The 26,568-nt window shown below is 46.2% G+C and overlaps 1 protein-coding gene across 1 annotated transcript in view; it reads right to left on the bottom strand.

The window, feature by feature from the left end:
• The window catches only part of Dnah8 (dynein axonemal heavy chain 8), a 242,096-nt gene that overhangs the window by 153,679 nt on the left and 61,849 nt on the right, over positions 1-26,568 (bottom strand). The window contains 15 exon segments of the mRNA XM_050139863.1: positions 960-1,113; positions 2,498-2,697; positions 5,281-5,521; positions 6,222-6,359; positions 8,856-8,956; positions 11,411-11,473; positions 12,140-12,253; positions 13,443-13,547; positions 15,275-15,510; positions 17,138-17,264; positions 18,561-18,757; positions 20,599-20,794; positions 21,980-22,052; positions 24,700-24,806; positions 25,264-25,376. Coding sequence (XP_049995820.1) covers positions 960-1,113; positions 2,498-2,697; positions 5,281-5,521; positions 6,222-6,359; positions 8,856-8,956; positions 11,411-11,473; positions 12,140-12,253; positions 13,443-13,547; positions 15,275-15,510; positions 17,138-17,264; positions 18,561-18,757; positions 20,599-20,794; positions 21,980-22,052; positions 24,700-24,806; positions 25,264-25,376 — 2,165 coding nt within the window.

The raw sequence follows: 26,568 nt of genomic DNA, 5'->3' as shown, positions 1-26,568 counted from the left end.
TAGCTAATCTGTACTTAACTAAACATAGATTAATTTTAATGCTACTATTCTCAGAGATGAAACAACAGCTTGGTGGTAGTCTATTTGAATGCACATTAACCTCCTCACTCTCAAGACTCCACCATTGGAAACTACGCATTTTCTTCTTTCTACTAGTGTGCTAGAAATCGGTGCCCTGTGTTGTCTGTGTTCCGGCAAAAATTTAAATTATTTTTAACTTTAATTATGCGTACGCAGGGGAATGTTGCCCATGAGCGCCTACGGAAGCGAGAAGAGGACATGGAGTCCCCTGGAGCTGGAGTGACAGGCAGTTGTTAGCCACCTAACGGGGGTGCTAAGAATAGAATTCAGGTCTTTTGCAAGAGCAGTGTGTTCTCTTCACAGCGGAGCCGGCTCTCAGACCTAAAACTTTACTTCTAGACCACGGTCTGGGCCATAGTTTGCCTGCCCCTGACCGCACGAGCCAGAGAGGTGGTCAGTGTGTAAAGATGCCCGATGCCAAGCTGGGTGATGTGGGCTCAGTCTTCGGGGCCCGCATGGTGGAAGCAGAGAATCGACTCACGCGGCTCATCTCCACATGTGTAGCATGTCGTCATGTATACACATACACGCATTTGTATGTACACACAAAGTAAATGAAATGTCAAAAAAATTAAGACTTGACCAAATATATCTTTGGGAAGATTTTCATAGATGACCCCAAACGTTTTTTGCATAGCAATAGGGATTGGACATAGGTTTCCATGAGCGCTCGGCAAGCACCGTCCCCACTGAGCTACAGCCCCGGCTGTCTTTTTCATTTTCGTTCTGGGAAGGGTCTTACACAGTAGCTCAGGAAGGGAAGGCCTTCATCTTACAATTCCCCTGCCTCACACTCCCGAGCAGTTGCGTTCACAGGCCTGCACCACTTGGCCCAGCTCACAAACAATCCTATAAATAACTGCAAGAGCTGTGCTTACCTGTGGCAGCTGCTTGGCAATGTCCCCGCCCACAAAGACGGCTTCCAGGTAGACCCACAGGTTCTGCACCACCAGCCACTCTTCGATGATGTCTGAGGACGTGGACAATTTAAACACCCAGTTCTGGATATTCTTTTTGAACGGAGCATTATATCTAAAAAGGGAGAATGTGAAACATGTTTCAGTTTGCTGGGAGGAAGGTCTGTCGCTAGTGCTGGGGTAGGATTTGCAGACAAACTTGGGGCTTCACAGGTATCCGGAGGAGGGCCTCCCGGAGTAAAGAATTTCTCGAATAACCATGTACTCCCTTGCAGGACCCTGGGCACTGCTGGACACTGATTCCCAGAGAACTGTGAAAACATTGAGCTGTGTGGTGTCCTAAGCCTGTTTTAGCAGGTCATGTGCACGTAAGTATAAGACTCAGGGATTCACATGCAGTGCTCTTCGCTAGCTTCCCTGGGCACCCGCATCCATGTGACTCACACAATCACACACAGGCACACATATATTACAGAAACAAAAACCTACTGCAATTAGCTAGGAGCCCGGAGGCTACAAATGCTCAACCAAAGACCCAAAGCCCTTGGCTGCTGTCATTCTTCAGGTTACCCTACAACCCTGTTTGCAAGAGGCTGTCGGCCACGAAAGTCAGGATGGCCAGTCTGCGGTGGCCCATGGGAACTGTCGGCCTTGAAATCTAAGAGCCAGTGATTATGTCACAGCCATCTTTGCTACTCAGTCTGAATCAGTTTGCTCCTCAGCTGAGTACTCAGATGCAAACAGCGGGTCTTCACCTCGACACATCCAAGCCACAATTCCATGACCCAGAATCTGTATAGACTACACATACTCAAGCACAGGCTGGGGTCAGAGGTCACGTGGGCTGCCAGTCATTAGCTGGGGATCCCATCTTAGAGAGTGAGAACGGCCGTGTCCCCTGGCCATTGACCTCTGCTGCTGATGGAGCTGTGACGTATGGACGTCAGGGAGAGAACAGCCAAGAATGCCTGGGTCTGGAGAGACGGCTCATGGGTTAAGAGCACTGGCTGCTCTTCTAGAAGACCCGAGTGCAGCGACCAACACCTGCATTGGATGGTTCCCAACCATCTGTAACTCCAGTTCCAGAGGATTCAATACCCTCTTCTGGACTCCTGTACACACGTGGCAGACACACAGACTGATAAACATGCACACATAATTTTTTAAAAAAAGTACAAAACATATTGTGATCAGCTATGAGGGTTGAGGTTGCAAATGCTCTCACTGGGTGACAGTTAGAACAAGGAATGACAAGTCAGAGGAGATAGGAAGAGGCGACCTTGATGGAGGGGCATACTGCTTGTTGAGCTGCCAGCGCTGGGGCTGGGTACCTCTGAAGATAGACAGAGTGGCTACTGGGTACAGACAGGCACAGACGAAAGCTTGGAAGGTTAGGGCACAATCTGACTTATGCCCCAGCTACAAAATTAGGGTTTTAACCTAGCAGTTTACGGTGCTAAAGCCCAAATATAATTCTTACCCATGAATTATGAAATTACCTGTTGCTCAGCAAGGAACCTAAGACCATCAAGCTGTCCTCCATCAAAGTGATGATTTCTCCAGACTCGGTCCCTTTGAGCAGGAGCTCGCCTTTCCCCTTAAATGCAGCAAAACTCAGGTTTTGGTTGGTCCAGTTCTCAATCACCTGCGTCAGCTTGGCTTCAATATCCTTCTCCTTAATGGCAGAGATGCAGATATCCTTCGGAGGAAGAGGGGAGGAGAGTCAGGACATTCTAGACAGCAAATTATGTTTTGTTTTGTTTTGTTTTTGTTTTTTGAGACAGGGTTTCTTTGTAGCTTTGGTGTCCATCCCGGAACTAGCTCTTGTAGACCAGGCTGGCCTCGAACTCCCAGAGATCCGCCTGCCTCTGCTTCCCGAGTGCTGGGGTTAAAGGCGTGCGCCACCTCCACCCGGTGACAGCAAATTATGTGCATCATAAAAATCATAGCACGTGTAGCACAGAAGGGACCAGAGGCCGCCTTTGCTCAGTGAGTTAACTCGCAGCTGAGAAAGCCAAGGTTCCCAAGAAAGCCAGAGAAGGCAGACAAGTGAGAGGGCCCAGCCAGATGACGTCAGCCCAAGCTCCTGGAGCCCACCTGGTGGAAGGAAAGACGACTCCCAGAAGTTGTTCTGTACCTCCTATAGGCTCACACGGCACGCGCAGGGACACACACATACACGGCATGCGCAGGGACACACACATACACGGCATGCGCAGGGACACACACATACACGGCATGCGCAGGGACACACACATACACGGCATGCAGAGGGACACACACATAATAAAAAATGATTTAAAGTATGGGAAAGGAAAATTGCAATGCTGTTTTAAATTGTCAACTAAAAATAGACTTAGTGAAAAACATTGCCTGGAAAAGTTTGGACAAGACATCCTGAGGAATTCACCAAGAACGTAATACTTAAATACCATGAACTTGGTTTGTTTTTTTTAATGTAAGTGCAGCTAAAGACAGGAGGGTGGAGTGACAGGCTCTAAAACGACTGCCTTTCAAAAGATCCTTTATCTTCACATGTGCATCAGTATACACCCCATAAACCCCACCCACCCTCCTTTTCCCTGGTGTACTTTAGAAACCCTGTACACCGCAAGTCTACATGATTAATGTTGTGATCCGAATTCTTCACAGCTGCCTTATTCTATTGCCCACGCACATTCCCACAATTCCCATCTGCCTAGCTCCGCGTCTCTAACATGTTGTCTGTCCCTTGCGCTAGCAAAATTTTCCTATTTTGCCTTCAGCTAATCCTCAACAAACACAACAAACACACTACTTATACAGCTATATTGAAAGAGTAAATAAAAGTTCAAACACTCCTTATTCAAGAAATACAGACGGCAAAACAACACTTAAGACTCAAGAAGTCAAGGCTGGGCATGGTGGCACACGGGAGGAAGAAGTTGGCGGATCTCTGTGAGTTCGAGGCCAACCTGGTCTATACGGTGAGTTCAGTTACATAGTGCGGCCCTAATCTCAGAACACACACACAAATACACAAACACACACAAATACACACACACACAAATACACAACACAAATACACATACACAAATGCACACACACAAATACACACACAAATGCACACACAAATACACATACACAAATACACACACAAATGCACATACATAAATACACACACATACAAATACATACACACAAATACACAGGAATAAAACATCACTGGGGCTAGAGAGACAGCGAAGCAAGTAAAAGCAGGTACTGCTCTTGCAGAGCCTGAGTTCTATCCCCAGCACCCTCATTGTATGGGTCACAACTGCTTATGCCTCCAGCTCCAGGGAATCTGATGTCCTCTCCTATCCTGTGCAATCGTGTGCACATCCCACACACAGACACCCACATACCACATATGTACACATGTTTTAAAAGAAAATAAATCTTAAAACAATTCAAAAATCTGTAGAAGCCATGGAGGGAGAGAAGCAGATACAGGCCCCTCTCCTATGGTGAAGAATTGGCAAAGGAAAAGATAAAAGAACGGTCGTGGCAGGCAGGAAGGGAGGGGGCAGACACCAGGATGCAGAGGGACAGGAGAAAGGAGCCCTAGTGTCACACAGCCGAGCAAGGGACCATTCTTCACAATGGCGCCGTGTATTTAATGAAGAACCAGCAGAGGGGGACTCGAAAACCGCAGAGGAAATGATAAAGAGATAGAACTGTGAAGTGCCCTGCCCTGGCCGTGACTCATTCTGTTCTACTGAATCATCATTCTTAGCTCCACAAATATGTGCAATTATGTGTATGAGTAAACAGTAAAAATAAAATAGTGTGGGGGCTGGACCGATGGCTCATTGGCTGAGAGCAATGGCTGCTCTTCCAGAGGACCGGGGTTCAATTCCTAGCACCCACATGGCAGCTCACAACTGTCTGTAACTCTAGTCCCACTGGATCTGACATCCTCACACAGATGCAGACAAAACACCAATACCCATAAAATAAATAATTAAACCTATAAAAATAAATAAGTAAGTAAATAAATAAAGGGAAAAAATGTCGGAGCTGGAGCGATGGCTCAGTGGTTCCCACCCACACCAGGCAGCTCAGAACCGCCTGTAACTCCAGCACCAGGGGATCTGACGCCCTCTGCTGGTCTCTGGAGACACTTACACTCCAGCGCACATGCCCGCACACAGCCCATCACAGGTAAACACGTGACGTAAAATCAAATGTTTCCTTGAGAAGTCACAGAAAAGAAAAAGGCCACCTTCCTTAACGGCCCGCTGAGGCCTCGTTCTCTTACCTCGATATCGTCCTTATTTTTAAGGAGCGGCGCTTCCATGATATTCCTCAGACAAAACGAGTCCGATTCCACGTCGAACGGGGTGCCGGTGAGCTCCGAGATGCGGTCCCAGTGCCTCTGCTTCATGGCTTTGTTGGTCATCATCTCCAGCAGAGGGCACGACTCGCTGAAGTCGTCGATTCTTTTCTTGAGGTCCAGGAAAGCCTGCCAATCTTTCAGCCCTTTGGGAAGTTTCCGACATCTTTCAGGAAGCAAAGGGGAAAATGTAGGGTTCTAGACTTTCACCTGTGCAGTGGTTGTTTGTCAGTTTTGATTCTGAGGAAAGTTAATTTTTTTTCCCTTTGAAGAAAGTGTTATGAACAGACAACAATAATATAGCTTGTGAGGCATCTTTTAATTTTTATTTTATGCGTATGTGTTTTTGCCTGTATGTATGTCTGTGTACTATTTATGAACCTGGTGCCCAGGAAGGCCAGAGGAGGACATTGGATCCCCTGGAACTGGAAGATAGCTGTGAGCTACCATGTGGGTGCTCAGAAGAGAGCCTAGGTCCTTTGAAAGAATATCTACAACTTTTGATTGCCGAGTTATCTCTCCAGCCCCTGAGATACCTCTTTTTAAGACTTATTTTCAATTAGTGGGGGTGTCTTATGTGGTGATGAGCACCATATGCATGCAGTACCTAGTGAGACCAGAAGAGGGTGCCCTAGAGCTAAAGCCACAAGTGGTTCTGAACCAACGAGGTGGGGTGTGTGTGTGTGTGTGTGTGTGTGTGTGTGTGTGTGTGTGTGTTTACCAGGAACTGAACTTGGGTCCTCTGAAAGAGCAAGAAGCACTCTTAACCCCTGAGCCGTTTCTCTATGCTCAGCTTGTAAACTGCCTAGCAGGGGCCGTGTAAGATGAGCACTGTAAGAGAGCAGGCTAATGGAAGCGAGGCTCACCTGTTCTGGAATTCCTGAAGCTCTGCATTGATTTTTTCAATATCTACATCTCCCCAGAGTATCTCATAGTAACCACTGATGCTGCCCATGACAGTGTCGTACAGGCCATACAGCTTCTGAAGCAAGTTGAGTTCTTTCCTGGGGAATAAAATAATCGCGTGTGTGACGTCTCTCAACACAAGATGCGCACAGCAGCAGTACCTTCCAATACAAAGGTCAAGGCCCATAAAATCCTAAGTCTGTAGAATCACTCAGTATGAACAGATGCTTTGAGTATTTTGTAAAGGACGAATGTGGACTCTTTTCTAACTCTGAGACATGGGCTGCAACGCTAGTTTCCTTGTTTGTTGCTGTCGTTGTTTTGTTTGTTTGTTTGGAGATAGGGTCCCACTGTGTAGCTCTGGCTGTCCTGGAACTTGCTCTGTAGACCAGGCTGGCCTTGAACTCACAGAGATCCCCCTGCCTCTGGCTCCTGAGTGCTGGGATTAAAGGTGTGCATCCTCACACTTTAGTTATCCTATTTTTCAGATTTTTTTAAAATATTTATTTATTTATTTATTATGTACACAATATTCTGTCTGTGTATGCCTGATGGCCAGAAGAGGGCACCAGACCCCATTACAGATGGTTGTGAGCCACCATGTGGTTGCTGGGAATTGAACTCAGGACCTTTGGAAGAGCAGGCAATGCTCTTAACCTCTGAGCCATCTCTCCAGCCCCTATTTTTCAGATTTTTAAATCACTGCCCTTTTCCATGGCCTTAAGAAAGACTTCACTTTCCCTCGGAGGTTATTCCCAGTCACGTGTGCAAAACAGGAGGGGGAGAGAAGAACTTGAATGTTTCCCACAGGGTGACATCACAGTGGAAGATCACTGCTCTGTCACCCGCAGGTGGCAGGCTGTGTTTCAGCAAAACATAAGAAGAGAGCTCCGAAGACACTATTCCCGTGTCTTCCACTTGTGTGGCTTGTACTTACTGTAGCCGAGAATTCAGAATTACTCAGTGCCTTCCTACAATAACATAGAAACATACTGACAATGTACACGAGTTCATTAAACTCAATAATTTGTGAGGAATGATAGATTTCAGGGGCCAGCTATATGGCTCAGCAGACAGAGGTACCTATCTCTAGCCAAGCCTGAATTTGAACCCTGGGTTCATGGGTCCCACATGGTGGAAAGATATAATCAACTCACATAAGTTGTCCTCTGATCTAGACACACATGCTGTGGCACACACACACACACACACACACACATACACACACACACTTATGAATAAACAAATGTGATTTAAGTTTTAAATAAAATAAAATTTCATTATAAAAATGGTCCATGTGCTACTAGGCCAAGTGGAGTCCGCCTTTAATCCCAGCTCTTGAGAGGCAGAGGAAGGCATAGATCTCTGTGAGTTTGAGGCCAGCCTGGTCTACAGAGTGAGTTCTAGGGTAGCCAGGGCTGTTGCACAAAGAAACCCTGTCTCAGAAAAAGAAAAATGGAGCATGAGTCAGATGGCTACATGCCCTGCTATACTGGAGACTGTCATATAGGATCTCACACCAAGAGTGTAAGTAAGAATTTCTCAATGATCGTGTAGAAGTGAAGATTTTCTAGAACCTTACCTTAGATAGCCTAATTCAACGAGCCATAGAGGAGAGTCAGACAGCTGAAATTACATAACTGGTGAACGGTTTACTCTCAGGGATTGGTGTTTTAGAAGTAAAACCATCTACCCTAAGTGGCTGAATCACTCATCTCTCTTCTAAAGACATGGTTTCACCCCCTTCCAGTGCTGGGGATCAAACCCAGGTCCTCACACGTGCTAGGCCAGCGCTCTACCCTGAGCCCCGCCCCAGCCTTAACACTCACTGCTTCTGAGAAAAGATTCTATTAACTCTATCTTGTGTAAATCCTAGATACATTGGTTAAAATCAAGCAAGTTATCTAACTGCTAATTTCAATACCATCTACGCCTACACCATGAGGCAGAGTACCCTTGACATAAATGCAGTCAGAAGGGAAATCAAAAGCACTGGGGTCAAAATGGCAGTACTTCTGACTCACTAATCCTGTACAGAATTAGTAAAAAGAGAAAGTAAGTCTTAAGCTAAGTTTATGTGAGATCAGAATTATTGAAATGGACTCTCCACCTTCTCCAGAAACGTTCTTTTGCATATGGCTTTGACTTTTCTGTTGATGACATACTCGGGGGGGGGGGGAGAACCTCCAGGAAGGAAGGGGATTGAGGTTCGGGTCCTTCAGAGAGAGGAAGTTGAGGGAGTTGGTCACAGGGGATCCACAGTCAAGAACAAGGTGACAAATTCTGCCTTCCCCCTTGTATACAGTGTGGGATCCCAGCCTAGGGAGTGACGCCACCGGAGTGGGAGGGTCTTCTCACTTGAGTTAGCCAGGCAATCCGCTGTGGGCCTGGCCTGGTGGGGTCCATTCTCCCATGTGGCTCTAGATCATCGAGCTGACAGCTGACACGCGCCATCATAGAGGCTATGCAGGCATCTAGCAAGTCAGATGGATCAGGCGATCGTCAGGGGAATATTGCAGGTGCATCCTGAGCCATGTTTTCTGCATATGCATCTAGTGATTTACATGGGATACTTGCACTTTGGCAGAACTCACCTGATTTTATGTAAAACCTCATAGTCAGTCACTGGTAATCCAAAAAGTTGTTCCCCAGATGAGTATGTAACAAATTTCCTCCACAGATCATCAAAATTGGCCTATTACGAAGATTTTGAAATTTTACTGGCATAGAATTAATTGAAATCCCATTAAAGTATCATTTATTATAATTGAGAGAACGGGTAATACATGTGAAAGGTTTTGTGGGGCAAATTTATTCTGACCCAAGTCACCAGAGGAAGGCAGAGCCCTTGGGGAAGCTGCTTCCAAGCTTTCTGCACACATCTATTTTATATTAAATTCAGTCTTTAATGAACTAAGTGGTCTCCAGAAATGCTATATTTCAAATCCCTGTCTGCTCGTTTGAAAGTAATGAAGTGGTATTTTTAAAAAATCTGTAATTCAGGCTTTTTCGCTACTTTAGACTAGCACCCTCTCTCTCCCGCTGGACTCACAACTGAGGAAAGCACTGCAGAGAGCACAACAGAGCCAGCCTGTGTTCTCTATGTGCAATACGGCCTGTGAAGCAAAACATTCAACTGCAGCACCGAGGATAACACACATCTTTTCCTTCCTTAAGATTTATTTAACTATGTGTGTGCATGTGTATTTGTGTGCGTGCGTGCGTGCGTGTGCGTGTGTGTGTGTGTGTGTGTGTGTGTGATGCCTGTGGAAGCTAGATGACGGTGTCAGATTCCCCCAGAGCTGGCGTTACAGGTGGTTGTGAGTCGCCAGAAGGGTGCTAGGAACCAAACTCAGGCCCTATGTAAGAGCAGTTTAAAAAAAAAAATACTAACTTCTGAGCCATCTCTCAAGCACCCTCATTTTTTTTAATTTTTAATTAAAAATTGAATAGCATATATGTGATTGCTAAAATATGAACCATGATCCAAGCAAGGATATAACAGTAGTGACCCACCTGGTACAATCTAAGCACGCCACAAAAGTCCGTTCTCCACAGAGTGAACATCTCCCTAAACGCATCCCCCCCCCCTTACCTCTCACTGTTGAGTCTGAAAGTAGGAGGAGGGTGATTGTTTTCCTCTTTCTATGAGTATTTCACCTCTCTCTTTTTTTTTTTAACAAAGTCCATAACTCTCACCTTGATTTGTTAGTCAAGACCTGTCTGTACATAAACGTTGAATTCTCCTTCCTCTGCCTAACTCTAATTATTCCTCCACAGTGCATCTGAGATGCCTCTTCTTCTAGGGAGCCTTCTCTGCTTGCCCCAGTAGATCCCATCTGGGCTGGGAAACCCCATAGACCTGCGACCAAATTCCAGGTTTCTGTAACTAGATCACGGCACTCACAGCGTGGCCTCAGACCCCTGGCCTCTAGCTTGCTGTGTTCTTGTCAGATTTCAGCAGCCTAGCGATAACAATCACTGCTAAGTGAATCTTGGATTTATTTATTTTTATCTTAAATGTATGAGTGTTTGTCTGCATGTGCATATGTCCACTGTATGTGTGCAGTACCTAGAGTGACCAGAAGAGGCCGTTGGAACCCTGAAACTAAAATTACACATGGTTTTGAGTCACTGTATGAGTGCTAGGAACCAAACCCAGGCCCCTGCAAGAGCAGCAAATGCTCTTAACCACTGAGCCATCTCTCCCGCTATCATCCCCCTTCAATGACTGGGCACGCAGGAGGGACAGGAAAAATAAAAATGTTTTATAGGAACATACTGTAGGAGCTAGGGTTTGTAAATGAGGGGATCATAAACAGAGAACAGACTCCCTCAGGACTCGTAGGGGGCAAATCCACTGAGCACTCCCCGAATCTAGAAAGCATTCATCCAAATGGGTGTGTTCTTTTTCTCAGGATGCTCTCAGCAACCTGAGGACATAAAAAGATGATGAATGCTTGGTCTGACCCAAGGAATACTATACAGTCTGGACCACGGGAGTTTTCGGGTATGCAGATAAAAGGAAGACTGATGCTGACAATAAAAGCTAGGCAGGAACATGACTGCCCAATATTTAAACTCCTAAGCTGATAAAATGTATTGTACGATCCATCTTCCTCACTGTCATCATATATCAAAGGAGATGCTAAGAAGCAGGACAAAGGATGCAGGTCACAGTCACGGCATCAATCTCCAACAATACTGAGATGCTGTGTATAGGCTGGAGGGAGGGATGGAAAGAAGGGATAGAGGACACTGTGTAGGAGATTAGAGTGCAAAGCTGGGTGTAGTACCAAAACCAGTAATCCCAGCACTGGGGAGACAGAGGCCTGGGCTTGGTGGACAGCCTAGTCTACTGGAGGAATTCCAGCCACTACCTTAAAAAGGAAAGAAAGAGGTCAATGATGACAGGGAATGACACCAAGATTGTCCTCGGGTCTCCAAATATGCGTGCACATGTGCCCGCACACATGGGTGCATACATGTATATGCACACACACACACACACACACACGATTAGACTGCAACTAAAATCTGCATGTATTTTTAACATTAATTCTTCTATTATAGAATAAAACATAAAATTTCTTCAAAATCACATATAAAAATATTGCCCTGTCAATGTGACAGAAGAAACTGTTTTTACCTGGAATATCTGCAGCCTGTTGCTAGCTTCTTGGGGTGGAATATTTGGCACCATCGGTCCTTCCTGTAAGAAATAATATTATCTCTATTCTTACTCCTGGTCAATATATGTCAGCTTACTGGTTCTACCTAGAAGGCACTTTATTTTTTTAGAAAGATTTAAATTGTTTTTAAGCGTGTGTGTGTGTGTGTGTGTGTGTGTGTGTATGTGTGTGTATGTGTGTGTGGAGGGGGAATATGCACACATGAATGCAGGTACCCTCAGAGACCAGAAGAGGGCATCAGATCCCCTGTAGCTAGATTATGGGCATTGTGAGCTGCCCAGCATGGGTGCTTGTATTCAGACTCCACCCCTCATGTCTGAGCAGCAAGCACTCTTAACAATGTGGGTGCTGGGATCCAACTCCATCCTCTGCAAGAGCAGCGAGCATAACTGCTGAGCCATCTCCCCAGCCCTCTATCAGAAATTCTGTGAGAATTCTTTCCCTAGGGAGCAGACAACCGGCCCTCTGCTCCTTCCTCACCCTTCTAGATCGCTCCTTATTTTAACAGTCGACTCTGCATGCTTTCTCTGTAACATGCTCAGAGGGATAGCCACTCCCTTTAGGGGTACTGGTAAATATTGGGTCATTAACATGCGGTCTGCCTGCTTCTGAGATGCGTTCCTTTTAATTCCACAGAAACCCACACCGCAGACACTGGAACACGCAGTGTCCCACATGTAATTTACCGTCTCATAGGCTTCTGTGAAGTTGTTAACGTCCTCACGAAAAACTTCCACCGACTCAAGCAGGTTGCTTTTAAACTTGGGTTGCACTTGAACAAGTTCATCTTGCACGGACACCTATAATCAAAAAAAGAAAAAATAGTCGGCACGAGGGTCTGAGTGATGTATTAAAAATAAAAACTGTAATTCCTCTCTGCGAGTCCATGTGCCATAGATGATGGGGATAAAGATGTTTTTGCTCACTTGTTACAACATCCACGAACACCCCAGACTCACTTGCAGGACACCCAGCTCTCTCTGCTATTAAGAGGACTGCTACACCACAGATAAAAATTAACCCAAAATGCATCCATGACCTAATTGTAAAGACTAAAATTATAAAACTAAGAAAACATAGATGTGATTCTATGTAACTGGATTGTCCAATGTTTTCTGTATGATATGAAAACATGAACAACAAGAGAGAAAAACAGAATTGATTAGGCTTTAATTAAAATTTGAAAAGGAAACAACAACACTTCAAAAGATGCCACCAAGAAGGTGAAGTGAGAGGAGCTGGGGATGCAGCTCAGCGATAGGACTTCACTGAGCACAGGTGAAGGCCTGAGTGTGATTGTTCCCGGCATCACCAATCAATCAACCAATCAATAAAATAAAGAGACTGTCCACAAAAGCGGGAAGAAAATAGCTACAAGTCATATATGAGATAAGGAACCCAGAATAAATTAAACACTCATAAAACCTAGCAATAAGAAAATTCAATTTAAAAATAAAAAGAGCAAGCAGCAGCTTTCTATGTACGTATCTCTGGTGATCTACAAATGGCCAATAAAACGGCCACGGGAATGGATGCTTAATGTCATTATCAATTGAAAAAAAAGGAAGTGCCTGGGGTGCTGTGCATGAACCCTGAAAATGAAGCTCAGCTAAAGACTCCTCACAGAGACCCACGGAGCCCTGGATTCCATCTGCATTAAATATTCAGACAAGATAAATCCACGGGCGTGGAAAGCGCTCCCGGGCCAGGGTGAAGCAGAGAACGAGAAGGCCTGCTAACAGGCACAGGGTTTCTTTGGGGGATAATGAATATGTTCTAGAAAGAAGTCATGAAGGTTTTTATATAATTTTGTGTCTATACTAAAAATTTAAAAAAAAACCTGCTGAATCGCCTATTTCAAAATGGCCAGTCTTCTAGCAAGCAGTTATATATCAATAAAATTATTATAAGTGATAGGTTTTAAAAGTTCAAATGTGTTTTCCTGGAAGCCACGACTTAACAGGGAGACAGAATGAAGTGAGTGCTTACAGCTTTGCTCTGCAGTTTGTTGAATGAGTATCTCAAGGTATCAACGCCCTCGGACTCCTCTTTGGTGACTTCAACTTCAAATCTGTTTAAAATGCCGTAGGCTTCCTGCAAGGCAGAGGCAGAGTTCAGAAACATCTCAGAGGAAGAACGTGCCAGAAGCTTGGGCTACATTCTGAAAACGCTGCATCTTCATGGAGAATAGGGAATTCCACTAGCATGGTTTCCAAAATCAACGCCGTGGAGATGGATTTCGGGTCTCACCAGCATCCACAGTGCTGACTGACTCGGAATCGCAGGCTCGGAAACACTCACTTCACTGTTGCCTAGGCCATTTTGGTGGAGATGGAGGCAGAACAATGAGAACCCCGATCTTAGACAATATCCTCGGAGCTGTCTCCTGCCCTTCTCCTCTTTGGTCTTGGGGCGATGCCTGTGGGACGGTGTCCCATACATATAGACGGGGTTAACTCTATAGCAGTGGAGAGCAATGGCCTGAGGGCTGGTGTCCCATACACATAGACGGGGGTTAACTCTATAGGAGTGGAGCTCAATGGCCTGTGTGACCACTCAGGAGAGCGGAGACCAGAATGGGTCATGGGATGGATTAGCAGTTGGATTTACCAAAGAACATTGGCTGAAGTAGCTAAGTGTATGGTAATTTATTAAATAGTGAGGCCATCAGCACCCCAAATTCCCAAATACTAAGATCTTTAAGGTAGCAAAACTGTGACCCATTAGTTACCAAAGAGAATAAAACTCTGTTGGAGCCAGGAGCTCAGAAAGCCTCCAGTAGCAGCCAGCATTGGGTACTCGGGTGGTGTAAGAGAGACATGGCCGCCTCGGGCTCAGGCATTAAAATACCTGGTCCCCAGCTGGTGTCACTCTTTAGGGAAGTTTAGAACACAGAGTCTTGCTGGAGGAAGCATGTCCCCTGGGGAGGGATCTGAGAGCATAAAGCTTTCCCCCTCCTTCCAGTTTGCTCTCCCTGCTTTGTGCTTGTGTTTGAAGATGGGAGCTCTCAGCCGACGGCTCCTGCCACCATACCTGCTGCTCGCTGCCATGCTTCCCCGCCATGATGGATTCTCAGAGCCGTAACTAACACGGGCACCACAAGGAGGCAGTGTGAGGACCAACTCCCTCCCACACTGTAAGCTACATGGGAGCATGCCTTCTGAATGGGAAACCAGAGTGGTTCCCTCCATCACTAAAGCCAAAGCGACTTTATGTTCTAAACACCGTTAGCTATAAAATACACATGACAGCTGAAACCATGACATCCCCAACAAGCTCTAGGACCAGGTAATAAATGGGTACGCCTGGAAGCCATTAAGCTTGTCTTACGCCACAGAGAATTTACAGTCTGATAATTCACCACTGCTGTAATGGGAAAAGAATATAATGCCTTTCCTGACATTCTCTTTTGTTCATCTAAGCTCCGGCAGGTGAGTACTGAGTCTACACGGGCTCTCGTGGTTGTCCCGCCTATGGCACGTGTGTGCGTGTAAGCAAGACCAACAACTGGATCTATGAAGCTAAAGCTATTTGGATAACTCACCTAACAAAGCAGAATTAATACGAGAGGGTGCAATCGATACCTTCCCATAATATGTTGGTGTCTCTATCAAACACTGAACATTGTCTAACCCAATAAAGCATGCTAATATTCCTCTGTAAGTGGTTGTTAAAGTCATTACAATTCCCCCAAAGATATCAATACCAGAAAAGACTATTCCATCTACCAGATGAAGAAATGTATTACAGAATCATTCTTTTAAAGCTTGCTTCTATTTTTAAAAGGCACTTTGAGAAAAAAAGATGTAACCATTTCTTACTTCAATGGGCCCCAAAGTCATGTCCATTTGAATTTCATTGTCCCGAATGCAAGACAGAGCTTCCATGGCGAATCTGACATCGTCCAAGTCGCGAATGGGCCTGGACAACTTTTTCAAGTACTCGTTGATAAATGTTATCATGTCGAACATCTTCTTTTTATATTCTTCGTTCAGATAGCGACAGAGCAGCATCTTCCAGGCCTTGGCCTCGATTGACAAGGCTAGCTTCATTGGCTCTAGTGAGGACAGGAAAGATGAAAACGGAACTCTGAAACGGTCTGCTGTGTGTGCTGTGGACTTCCGCACCTCAGCCGTCCTGCTCCCTTCAGTATTCACTGACCACGGGTGGCTGCTGGTCACCTGAAGCGTGCCTAGCCTGCTAGCGTGTTGGAAAGTTTCTAGATTTCAAAGAGCACTCCTACGAATCTGGCTGCGGGAAAAGGACGTGACAGTCTGTGCAGGAGTCTCTAAACAATAGTACTGCTGGGAAGCCATGCACTGCTCTGAACACCCTACACGCCCTACACGCACCATCAGGCCCCGCTTATTCCCTCTGGTTCCCTCTAGGGAAGCCCCTTTCAGGGGAATGAAATCTGCTGTTTCTCCCAGCAAACCGTGGCCCTAGCTTGCCTTCTCTTCTACTCCTCTCTCACCCACGTGGTTAGAATATTTAGACAACATGACTCTGCCCTGACTGACCATCCCAGCTAATACAGACCTATAAGAACCGATCCGAAGAGTCCTTTTGTTGGGATGGGGCGGAGGGGGAGTTGAGAGTCAGGAAAGCACAAGACCCAGAGGAAAGAAGGCAGGAGGAGCAGAGAGAATGTGCATCCTCGGCCTCCTACATTGTCCCCTGGCCCTAGTCCATTCATTCTGAAGGTCCAGTGCATTGTGGATTTTGTGGTTTACATTTTTCATTTTAGTTTTTTAAAGATTTCTTATTTTAAAATTAAAATTATGCCTATGTGTATGGGGTCAGGGGACGTGTGCACATGAGAGTCGCTCCCACAAAGGCCCAAAGAGAGCATTGGATGCTTTGGATTTGAGTTACAGACAGTGGTGAGCCACCTGACATGGGTCCTCGGGAACCAAACTTGGGTCCCCAGTAAGACTAATATATGCCCTTAGCCAGTGAGCCATCTCTCCAACCCCATAGCTTTATATTTTAACATAAATTGGGTGTGGTGGCTTATGTCTGTCATCCCAACACTCAGAAGAAGAGGCAGGAAGATCCGGAGTTCAGGGTCATCTATATATTCAGATAAGACTCTGTCTTAGAAAAAAAAAAAAAAACAAAAGAAAAAGGGGGGGTAAAAGAATATGAATGGCCTAGAACTACTTGGCATTTACTATACCAAAGCTGCTTGCTGAATCAAACACCATTTCATGGGTCATAGACTGCTGTCCCTTCCATCCAAAGCAAAATATCTTTGCCTTGCAAAAATAAGATACTACTTTGTATAACTCTTAGACTCCAGTCTGGCCACACCCCCTGTAGCAGCCCTGCCCCCTTACAGATGCCAGCAAGACATTATTTGTGAGTCCCTAGCTACCAAATTTCCAGGTGCCCAGGTTTCTCACCTACAGAGGTGAGTTTGTGTCAAAGCAGCTACCACCTGTTCCCCACCCTTTCCCTACCTCCTGCCTTGGAATCAGAGAGCCTGGCTGGGGCCTGTGCTATGAAACCTCCCCCATCCTCAGAGAGCTAAAGATAGGGGACCATGGGCCCTGATTCTCTCCTCCAAGGCCCCACCATGCTGTCGTCTGTCTGTTAATAACTCCTTACTCCCAACAATCCGTCTCAGTGTCCCCTTGATCCCGCACTCATGCTTGACATGCCAGTAACACTATTGGCATTACCCGTGTGCAGTTCAAGGGCTCCCACAACGATAATGGGCTTCAGCTCGTCAATCTCCTGTTCAAACGTGGCGTAGTGGAGAATTTCCGATCTGATTTCAGTCAGGGACGGGTTGTTGGCTAAAAACTCCTGTCGGGTAAGGCAACAGTTACAACTTCCTTTGGTCCTTGGGGGTCTAACACACACACAGCTTTAACAGTTAAGATGGAGAACTGCACTTTCTCTATAGTGGGATTCCCTACAGGGAGATGGAACCCTAAGACTCTCTGCAAGGAAACAGTGTTCATCTGAGCCAATGGAACTGGTTCAGTGGATTCACACCCAAAGGCACACCTGAGCACAGCAGGGAGCACCATTCACCCTTTCTTAGTTCCAGTATAGTTCAGCTCTCTGCTCCCTGACATGGCAACATACATTCTGACTGGGTGGTCCAAGTCACAGGGCCATCCAGTCATGTATGTGCACATGGATACTGCCTTTGCCACATTGCCTTCCCTTCGTCCTGGGAGGATCCTAACAGCGGTCGGCATACTTGTCCACTTGCCTATGCTATGAGCCAATGGCTATCCTGGTAAGCCCTAGGATACAAGTCGGCCTGAAGGAGTGACACAGGACACTGGGACTGGCGAGTCTGGGTTCAGTAGCCTTGCTGTGTCTCTACCGTGCATGGCTATCCTCTGTGTGCAACCTGGGCTAGGCTGTGATACATCCTCACAGCTGGGCTGGTGGACTCCCTCACAGAAGGAGAGGGCAGGAAGGGTCACAGGACCCTCACCAAGTATCCAGCTACTCTTCCTACCCAACTGGATGCAAGTCTGCCTGAACTTCCCATGACGTTGAGGGTCTCTTGGGACACAGAGAACATGTTGGAAAGGCAAAAGGAAGGTGACTTCATGTGCATAGCCCATGAGGAAGGGACCACCCATGCTGGTATGGCTTCTCACAGTGCAGCTATTGTAGGGTCGCTCCATGAGGACATAAACTCATTTGTTCCCCCAATGGGAACTCTGGAGCGAAATGCACTTTGTCACTGGGACTTTATGAGGGAGTAGGTATATGCTGCCTAGTCCTGCCAGAGCCTCACTGCTGTCAACTGCCTCAGGGCATCACTGAGACAAGAGCAAGATGTTTGGCGTTCCTGGGTTCTTGCCCTGCTTTCAGAGTCCTCTCATTATCCCCAATAGCTTCATTCCACCCCTACTCCATCTACATATACACACACACACATACACACACACATACACACACACACATACACACACATACATACACACACATACATACACACACACATACACACACATACACACACATACATACACACACATACATACACACACACACATATATACACACACATACAAACATACCCCTCAAGGGTCAAAGATAAACAAGCACAAACACCTACAATCAGTAGAAACACACCTTGACTTTCACATCCCGGTCCTCGGTCCACAGAGTCTTGTACTTATGAAAGTCCTGCAGGGCCTCATTGGCCGCCTTCCGCAGAGAATTCACAGAGGAAGACAGGAGGAGGACCAGCTTGGAGATGTCTTTGTGCTCCGCCACCCCAGGATAAAAGTTCTTCAGTTTCCTAGCAGGGATGGTTTCTTCAAACGACCCTGAAAGCAGATGTTTCGATGTAGATAGTATCTATGTTTAGCTCGAAGATACTATCAACTGTAATATGAATGGGGGTCTTCTAAAAAAAATGTGTGTGTGTGTGTGTGTGTGTGGTTTGGTTACATATATAATTTATTTACTTGGAAGTCAAGATGACAACATCAAAGGTCTGTTCTCTCTTTCCACTAAGTAGTTCCCAAGAAGAGAGATCAGGCTGTCAAACATGGTAGCAAGCACTTTTACCCACTGAGCCATCTCACCAGCCCCTGGTATGTGTGTGTGTGTGTGTGTGTGTGTGTGTGTGTGTGTGTGTGTCTTCTCAGGTACGCCATACCATGGAGGTCAGCGGTTGACTTGTGGGAGTCAATTCTCTCCGTTCACCATGTGGACTCTGGAGCTTGACCGTGGACTGTCAGGCTGGGCAGCAAGCACCTCTACTTGAGCCATCTCACTGCTCCCTACCCTACCCTGGCTTTCTTTCTGAGACAGGATCTCATACTAGCCCAGGCTGGTCTTGAACTTGCTGCGTAGCTGATGAGGCCCTTGACTTCTGACCCTCTTATAGCTACCTCCCTCATGAGTGCTGGGATGATGGGTGTGTGCCACCAGGACTGGCTATTTGCTTTTGATTGGCCCATGCAGCACATTGAAAAAAAAAGAAAAGCAGTCTTTGACAAGTAAAAAGCATGAGGCTTCCTGTGAAATTACAGGCTTCCGGGCTGGAGAGATGGCTCAGAGGTTAAGAGCATTGCCTGCTCTTCCAAAGGTCCTGAGTTCAATTCCCAGCAACCACATGATGGCTCACAACCATCTGTAATGGGGTGTGGTGCCCTCTGCTGGCCTGCAGGCATACACACAGACGGAATATTGTATATATAATAAATAAATATTTTTTAAAAAAAAGAAATTACAGGCTCCCAGTTTCTCCCTTGCAACGGCATACCATGGAATTAGGGGCCTGTGTTCCTGCACAACTGCTCCGTGGACTAGAACTATGGTGTTTACCCAGTTGCCTTTGATCCCATTTGCTCTGTTACTGAATTAGATTTATGCAAAATAAAACACAAGGAGCTGGGCTAACTTGATCAGCTAGCTGACTAGTGCTGTGGCATGCCTCGGTAGCTCAGCGTTTCGTATGACTGAGAACTTAGCTGCATGGAAGACCACAACACAGCTGAGTCTTGAGAGACAGCGTAGCAGTTTAGAGCAAGCTGGGTTCCATTCCTAGCATCCACGTGGTAGCTTGCGACTGTTTATAACTCCAGTCCCAGGGAACCCTGCCCTTTTCTGATCTCAGTGGTTACCAGGCACACGTAGGGTGCACAGATATAAAACCATTAAGAGCACATCTGCTTATTCCTTCATGTTTCGAGACATCTGTTAGCAGTTTGGGGCTATCACCCATACTGCAGCGGTGAAAGGCCCAGAATGTTATGAGAGCACCTAGGCTGCTGAAAGGGGAATCAGTGCTGAGGTTCCTTCCACAATTACTACAGAACAGGGATGAAACTACAAACCTTTGTTCACCTGGGGCCAAAGCTAGAAATGATTGCGTGCGTGTGTGTGTGTGTGTGTGTGATATCAATCATACATATATTACAATCATAATTTATATATATACACATATATATGCACACACATATATGTGGGGACTGGAGATGGCTCAGTGATTAAGAGCAATTGCTGCTCTTGCAGAGGTCCCAAGTTCAGTTCTCAGCAAGCACATCAGGCGGTGACCACTCCAGCTCCAGGGCATCCAGTGCCCTCTTGTGGCCTCCGTGAGCATCTGCACTCACAGGCACACACATGTTGGGTTACCGGGGTGTTTTGGTTTCCGTACTTTCTTCCTTCTTCAGCAATTTCCCTGTGCTTGGGTGGTTTTGGTCGTTGGCGGTGCGAGAGGTGCTGTTGGGACTGGACTTGTTTTTTCTGACCTGCTGCTGGCCCCAGTGTGCCACTCCTCGGCTGACCTCCAGGGTAAACTGGATCATGCGGTTGATGGCTTGCTGAATGTCATCCAGGCTAGGAACCATCACCTGGGTGGGGGTAGGGGAGCAGCCCATGTGCAGTCCTCCCAGCGCTGGCGGCCTCCCCAACCCACCCGAGTCTAGCCATCCAACTCCCATGTACAGTCAGAGCCTACAGCTGGCTGCTTTTTGCTAAGGGTTGTGCCAGGAGGTGCTGCCGACAGCCGGTGCCCTGGAGACTTCCCAGTTTTACCCACTGCCGCTGGCCACAAGGTCAAGGAGTCCACACCAGTGGAATACAATCACAGAACGAGCTGGAGCACTGCGACTCCTTCTGAAATGTGTCAACTACAAAGCTCTCCTCTAGGCGGTCAGACTATGGGATGTGGTGTCAGGAGGGTCACAGGCTGTTCCTGATGGCACCAAGTCTACCGTGTGGCTTGGAGTCCCAGGCAGCAGGCAGCAGCTGAGCTGCCACTGGGAACCGCAGGAGCGTCAGGATACCACGTATGCAGGTTCCTCTCACTCCGCCCTACGATACTCAACAAGGTGCCTCATGATGCTGGGTTTGGGACAGGGACTGTGGCGGCTACGGTGCTTTATTTTATGTCTAAAGAAAACAGTAGGGTGATTCCTGTTTGCTAATCGATGGCAGACTAGACCTTCACGCCTACAACAGCTTGGAACACACCATGAGCATTTAGAAGTAGGGTGTGTGTGTACATGTGTGGGTTGCTAGGGATCAAACCCAGTGCCCCTCAATACACGAAGCAAATGTTCTACTCCTCAGCTACACCTCGGCTCAAAGGTTTTAATAATGGATGTAAGTGGTGTCATTTTTCTATTTTTATTCAAGACTAGTAGTTACAGGCTCAGGGACTAAGAAAGTGTACCTCTTTCATAGGCCCCACGCTCAGTTCCCAGAACCCATGCTGGGTGGCTCACACCACCTTCAGGTCCAGCTTCAGAGGAGCTGACACTCTCTTCTTGCCTCCATGGGTACTGCACTCACATGTACACATACACAGGCACCAATAAAAAGTTAAAAATAAACTTTTAAAGTAGATTAAAATAAAAACACACAGAACTAAGGTCTTACTCTAAGTGTCCAGTTCTCATATAGAATTATATTTTAATTTTATTTATTTACTTACTTTTGCAGTGCTGGGGACCCAAAGCCTCACACTCTAAACATTCACCCACTACTGTGTTTTTAAAATACATTACCAAAATATCACCAAAAATAAGACTTACCACATTAGGAATTGCAAGGTGCACTTCGGTTTTTATAAAGGATATGATATCCTCTGACCGTTTCCGCCCTTGGCTACAGTGAACAGACAGTAAATGTTAGCCTGGATTTCTGTTTCTAACTCTGTGTGTTTCCATCCTAAAAATAAACACCATCTCTAATCCTGGAAAAGCAAAGGCCACTACTCACTCCCAGACCTAAGTTCAGGGAACATCTAGAAGAGGGGGCAGAAAGAATGTAAGGGCTGGGGTGGGGAATGCTGGGAAATGCTTTGTCCTGGACGTGAGGTGACTTCGGCACATTAACTCTCCACACCTGTGGCTGCCTGCGCCAGACCTGCATGAGATCAAGCCAGCCACAGCAGTCAGCATCCCATAGTTAGCACTGACAAGACTCACCGGCTATTCAGGGCAGTGGTAGCCTTTAATTCCAGCCCTCTGGAGGCAGAGGCTGGTAGATCTCTATGAGTTCAAGGCCAGCCTGGTCTACAGAGTGAGTTCCAGGACAGCCAGAGCTACACAAAGAAACTCTGTCTTGAAAACAAAACAAAAATACTCATGGGGTAACCAACAAGCGAAAGAGAATATGAAGGCAGGAAGGGGGAGTGTTGGAAGTTCCTGGGGAGGGTGGGAAGAGGGGGTTGGGAGGTAGACATGATCAATGCACATTGTTTACATGTATGAAATTGTGATGAAATCAATAAAAGGGTACTGTACTTTTAAAACACCAAATTATACCAAAAGAATGCTATTTATCATAACCACAAACTGCACAGAATTTTAAAATAAGCATCAATTTGATATTCTCAAAAGTAGAATATTAATCACACATACATTTCCTAGGGTTTGAGTGTTGCTTCCTCTCAGCAATGACTAATCACACAATGTCACTAAATGGCATTCTTCTGAGAGACTAGAACAGGCTGACTTCCAGGTAGGGAGAGGGGCCATGGCTAGACAATAAAGGTGGTGAATTTCCAAGACGGCCGGAGTCCTCCTCACCCTCCTGACTTGAGACAAAAGCCTGGCAGCTTGGAACAAAGGCCTTGTAGGCTTTTGCCTTCCACCAGCAGGCCAGTTGTTGACGGACTGGCCCAACAAGGCCCAGGCTGGATGGGACAGTCACACTACAGTTCTGGGCCCAGCTGTCTTCAAACTGACTGGCCCTCAAGTAGGGGAGGAAAAGCCTCCAAAGGTTTTTAAACCCCTAGCCCTCCGGAGAAGATTGGTTCTGTCACTTCCCGAGTCCCCTGGGCTTTAAGAGGTCATTTTCTCTGTGTCTGTGTGTGTCTGTGTCTCCTCACCCTCAATAACCCTCGCTTCAACTGTTGAGTCTGTCTGCTGCTGCTTGTAACAGTGGAGGCTGGCAGCTGGAGAGCTGGACAATTGCAGGTATTCTGTAACAGAGCCCACCCTCAGAGAAGGGGCAGTCCCAAGCCAAAAGCTGTTCATAGGCTAAGGTTTGATATCATGAATGAAAGGGTGGTGAATTTGGAACAGGGACAAGTCCTGCCTGGCCTGTAGGGAGAAAGGACAGGAAACTCTACAATCAGGGGGCTTTAAAAACCATCAGCTTGGGCCAAATCAGCACGCCAACCCATTTTTGTATTTTCACTATGCTGGTACCCCTTTCTGCAGAACGGTTTATTAACAACTGTTTGCTTTCCACTTGTCTCTTGAGTTTGTTATTACCTTGTTTCCCAGTCAAAGCCTTCCAGAAACTGCTTTTTAAACAATGCCACTCGTGGATAGACAGACACACGGGCCCACAGACAGAGTGAGAATTAGTCTGACAAGCGGCCTCGGTCTCGACACCATTGCTCTTCTAGACAGGATTACTTGAAAAATGCAGACTTCCCATTCTCTTTCTCCTTCCGAATGCAAGAAATGCCGTCACTGGGACAAAACGCCCGTCTGTGTAGGGGCACCAGAGAGGAGTGGAGACCGAAAGGAAGATAAAGACACAAAGAGAAAGCCCCAAAGCACACATAGAGCTCCTTCTAACCACTCAGAGGCCAGTCCTTCAGTGAGGAGCGAACAAGCACACAAAGGGCACTAACTCAGCCCTGTGAGTCTCAGGAAAACAGGAGGGGCCAGGATACAAAGGGCGCAACCCGAGAGCCAGGAAAAGCTTCCCACATACAAGAGAGCTGCTCAGCCAAAAGGCGTCAGAGAAGCACATCGCCATCTCCAACCTGTCCCAGAAACCAAAGCCTCAAGAGGGGAGCCGCACAGCCTGCTCCCCACCAGCTTCCCTGCCTCCTGCTGGCTGCAGACTCAGGCTGGGAAACGGGCCCCCATCCTCAGGGACCTCTCAGAAGAAACACCTGCCCACGGCCAGCTACCCCACACCCACCCACCCTCCTCCACTCCCCCACCCCTCCACCCTTCTGCCATATGGGTCTGATTTCTCCCCCAAGCCCCTAAAACATGCTGTCTTTGGTGCTGGAGCCTGAACTGCTCAGATCCCCCTCCATGCTGCTGTCTGTCTGCCCATGGCGTTAATAATAATATATGTATGCTATATATGTAATATATGTATGTATATATGTTAATAAAATATGTGTATATATACTATCAGTTCTGTTCATTTAGAAAAAGCTACATAGCTTGGATACTAAAGACCCTTTCTCAAAAATAAACCAACAGATAAATAAGAGATACTACTGAATTACATTGTTACAGGCAGCTTATCAGACATATTTTGCACATTTTCAACTCGCCTTCCAACAAATATTCTCCGTTTCATTGTGTCCAAAGATAAGCGCGTCGCTTTTTGTAGACTGTCCAGTAACTGATGAGAGAAGAACGCATAGACCTCCTTACATTCCTGTAATAAGAAATCATGTTACATTTAATCCCAGAAATGAACTTCTAATGTCCCCAAACTCACGGCTCAATATTGAAAGCGACACGTGAGAAAGAATAAGCCGTGCAATTTCAGTAACACCGGAGGAATAAATTCAAGCCTACATTGCTTGCCTGGGTTTCTTTAGACCAACGCGTAACACGTATTTGTTAATGCATGAAGAAAGAGTGCTGGCAGAAACAGCCTGGCAAGCCATGTGAGGGCAGACCCAAAAGCAGAATTGCAAAGAAAGAGAGAGAAACAGTGTGTTTGAAAAATCCAGGCTTGCTCAAAATTCGATAATGCATACGAAAACTTGAGTGTGAGGTTTCTCGGTGCCTGGTGTGGGGGACGGGCAGAGGAGACACAGGAGTCTCTCCCCCCACCCCAGATCTACAATCTCACTGAGTCACTAACACACAAACCCCACAATAAATACCTTTTTAAATTCATCTTCTTTGTCATTGGTTTCAACTTCCTTTGCCTCAGTCTCATAGTCAAGGCTATCACCCTCTTCTGTCTCACTTCCAAAAACAACATGCTTCCTTTGCTCTGGACATAGAAGACAAAGAAAAGTAACACCTGAATATCTAGGGTTGCACTTATCCTATGTAACCAAGCCTTACTCCTTATTTGAAAGCTCTTTTCTTTGGCTTTTTTCTTGTTATTTTTTTTAAATTTTTCATTTATTATGTATACAATATTCTGTCTGTGTGTATGCCTGAAGGCCAGAAGAGGGCACCAGACCTCATTACAGATGGTTGTGAGCCACCATGTGGTTGCTGGGAATTGAATTCAGGACCTTTGGAAGAGCAGGCAATGCTCTTAACCTCTGAGCCATCTGTCCAGTCCCCTCTTCATTGTTATTTTATGTGTACAGGTGGTGTGCCTGTGGGATTGTACATGCACTATATGTGTGCAGTACCTGCGGATGCCAGAAGGGGGTGCTGAAACCCTAGAACTAGATTAACAGACCATTGTGAGCTGCAGTGTGAGTCCTTGGAACAGGATCTGGGTCCTCTGTAAGAGCAGCCAGTGCTCTTAACTGCCCAAGAAACTCCTTTTTAAAATAAATTTCATTTTAAAAAAAGTTCTCAGAAAAAAATGTTATTTAAGGTTTCTTTTATATTCCTTCTACTAGGAATTCAATTTAAAATAGCCATCTCAAAAGACACATTATTCAACTAAAAATATATTCCATCAATATACTCCATCTTTGTATTTAGAATTCAGAGGGGGAAAAAAACAACAAAACAAAACGGTGGGGAGGACCTGAATCTGGTTTATGCATCCACATAAAAAGCTGAGAATGGTGATATGCTTACAAGCCCAATACTGAAGAGACACAGAAAGGGGGATACCTGGGGCTTACTGGCCAGCTGACCTGGCCATATTGATGAATTCTGGGCCGCTAAGAGATGCTACCAATAATAAAAATTTAAATTAAAAAAATTAAAAAAATTTTTAAATCCCAGGTGTGGACTGGTGAGGTGGCTCAGTGGGCACAGGTGCTTGTGGCTGCATGATGACCTGAGTTCTGTTCCTGGAGTCCACCCAGCAGGAGCAGAAAACAGACTGTCACACGTTACCCTCTGTCCCCCACACAAAATGTATGTAATTTTAGAAAATTTAAACCAGGGAGACAGCATCCTGGGAAAAGTCATCAGAGATTGACCGTTGATCTCCACGTGGGCACCAGCACACACACACACACACACACACACACACACACACACACACACAC

This window comes from Alexandromys fortis, unplaced genomic scaffold (assembly GCF_014885135.2).
Source record: "Alexandromys fortis isolate MF-2015 unplaced genomic scaffold, M_Fortis_MF-2015_v1.1 scaffold_9, whole genome shotgun sequence".
Lineage (NCBI taxonomy): Eukaryota > Metazoa > Chordata > Mammalia > Rodentia > Cricetidae > Alexandromys > Alexandromys fortis.
The sequence above is the reverse complement of the archived record's forward strand: the minus strand, read 5'-3'. Positions and strand labels throughout refer to the sequence as shown.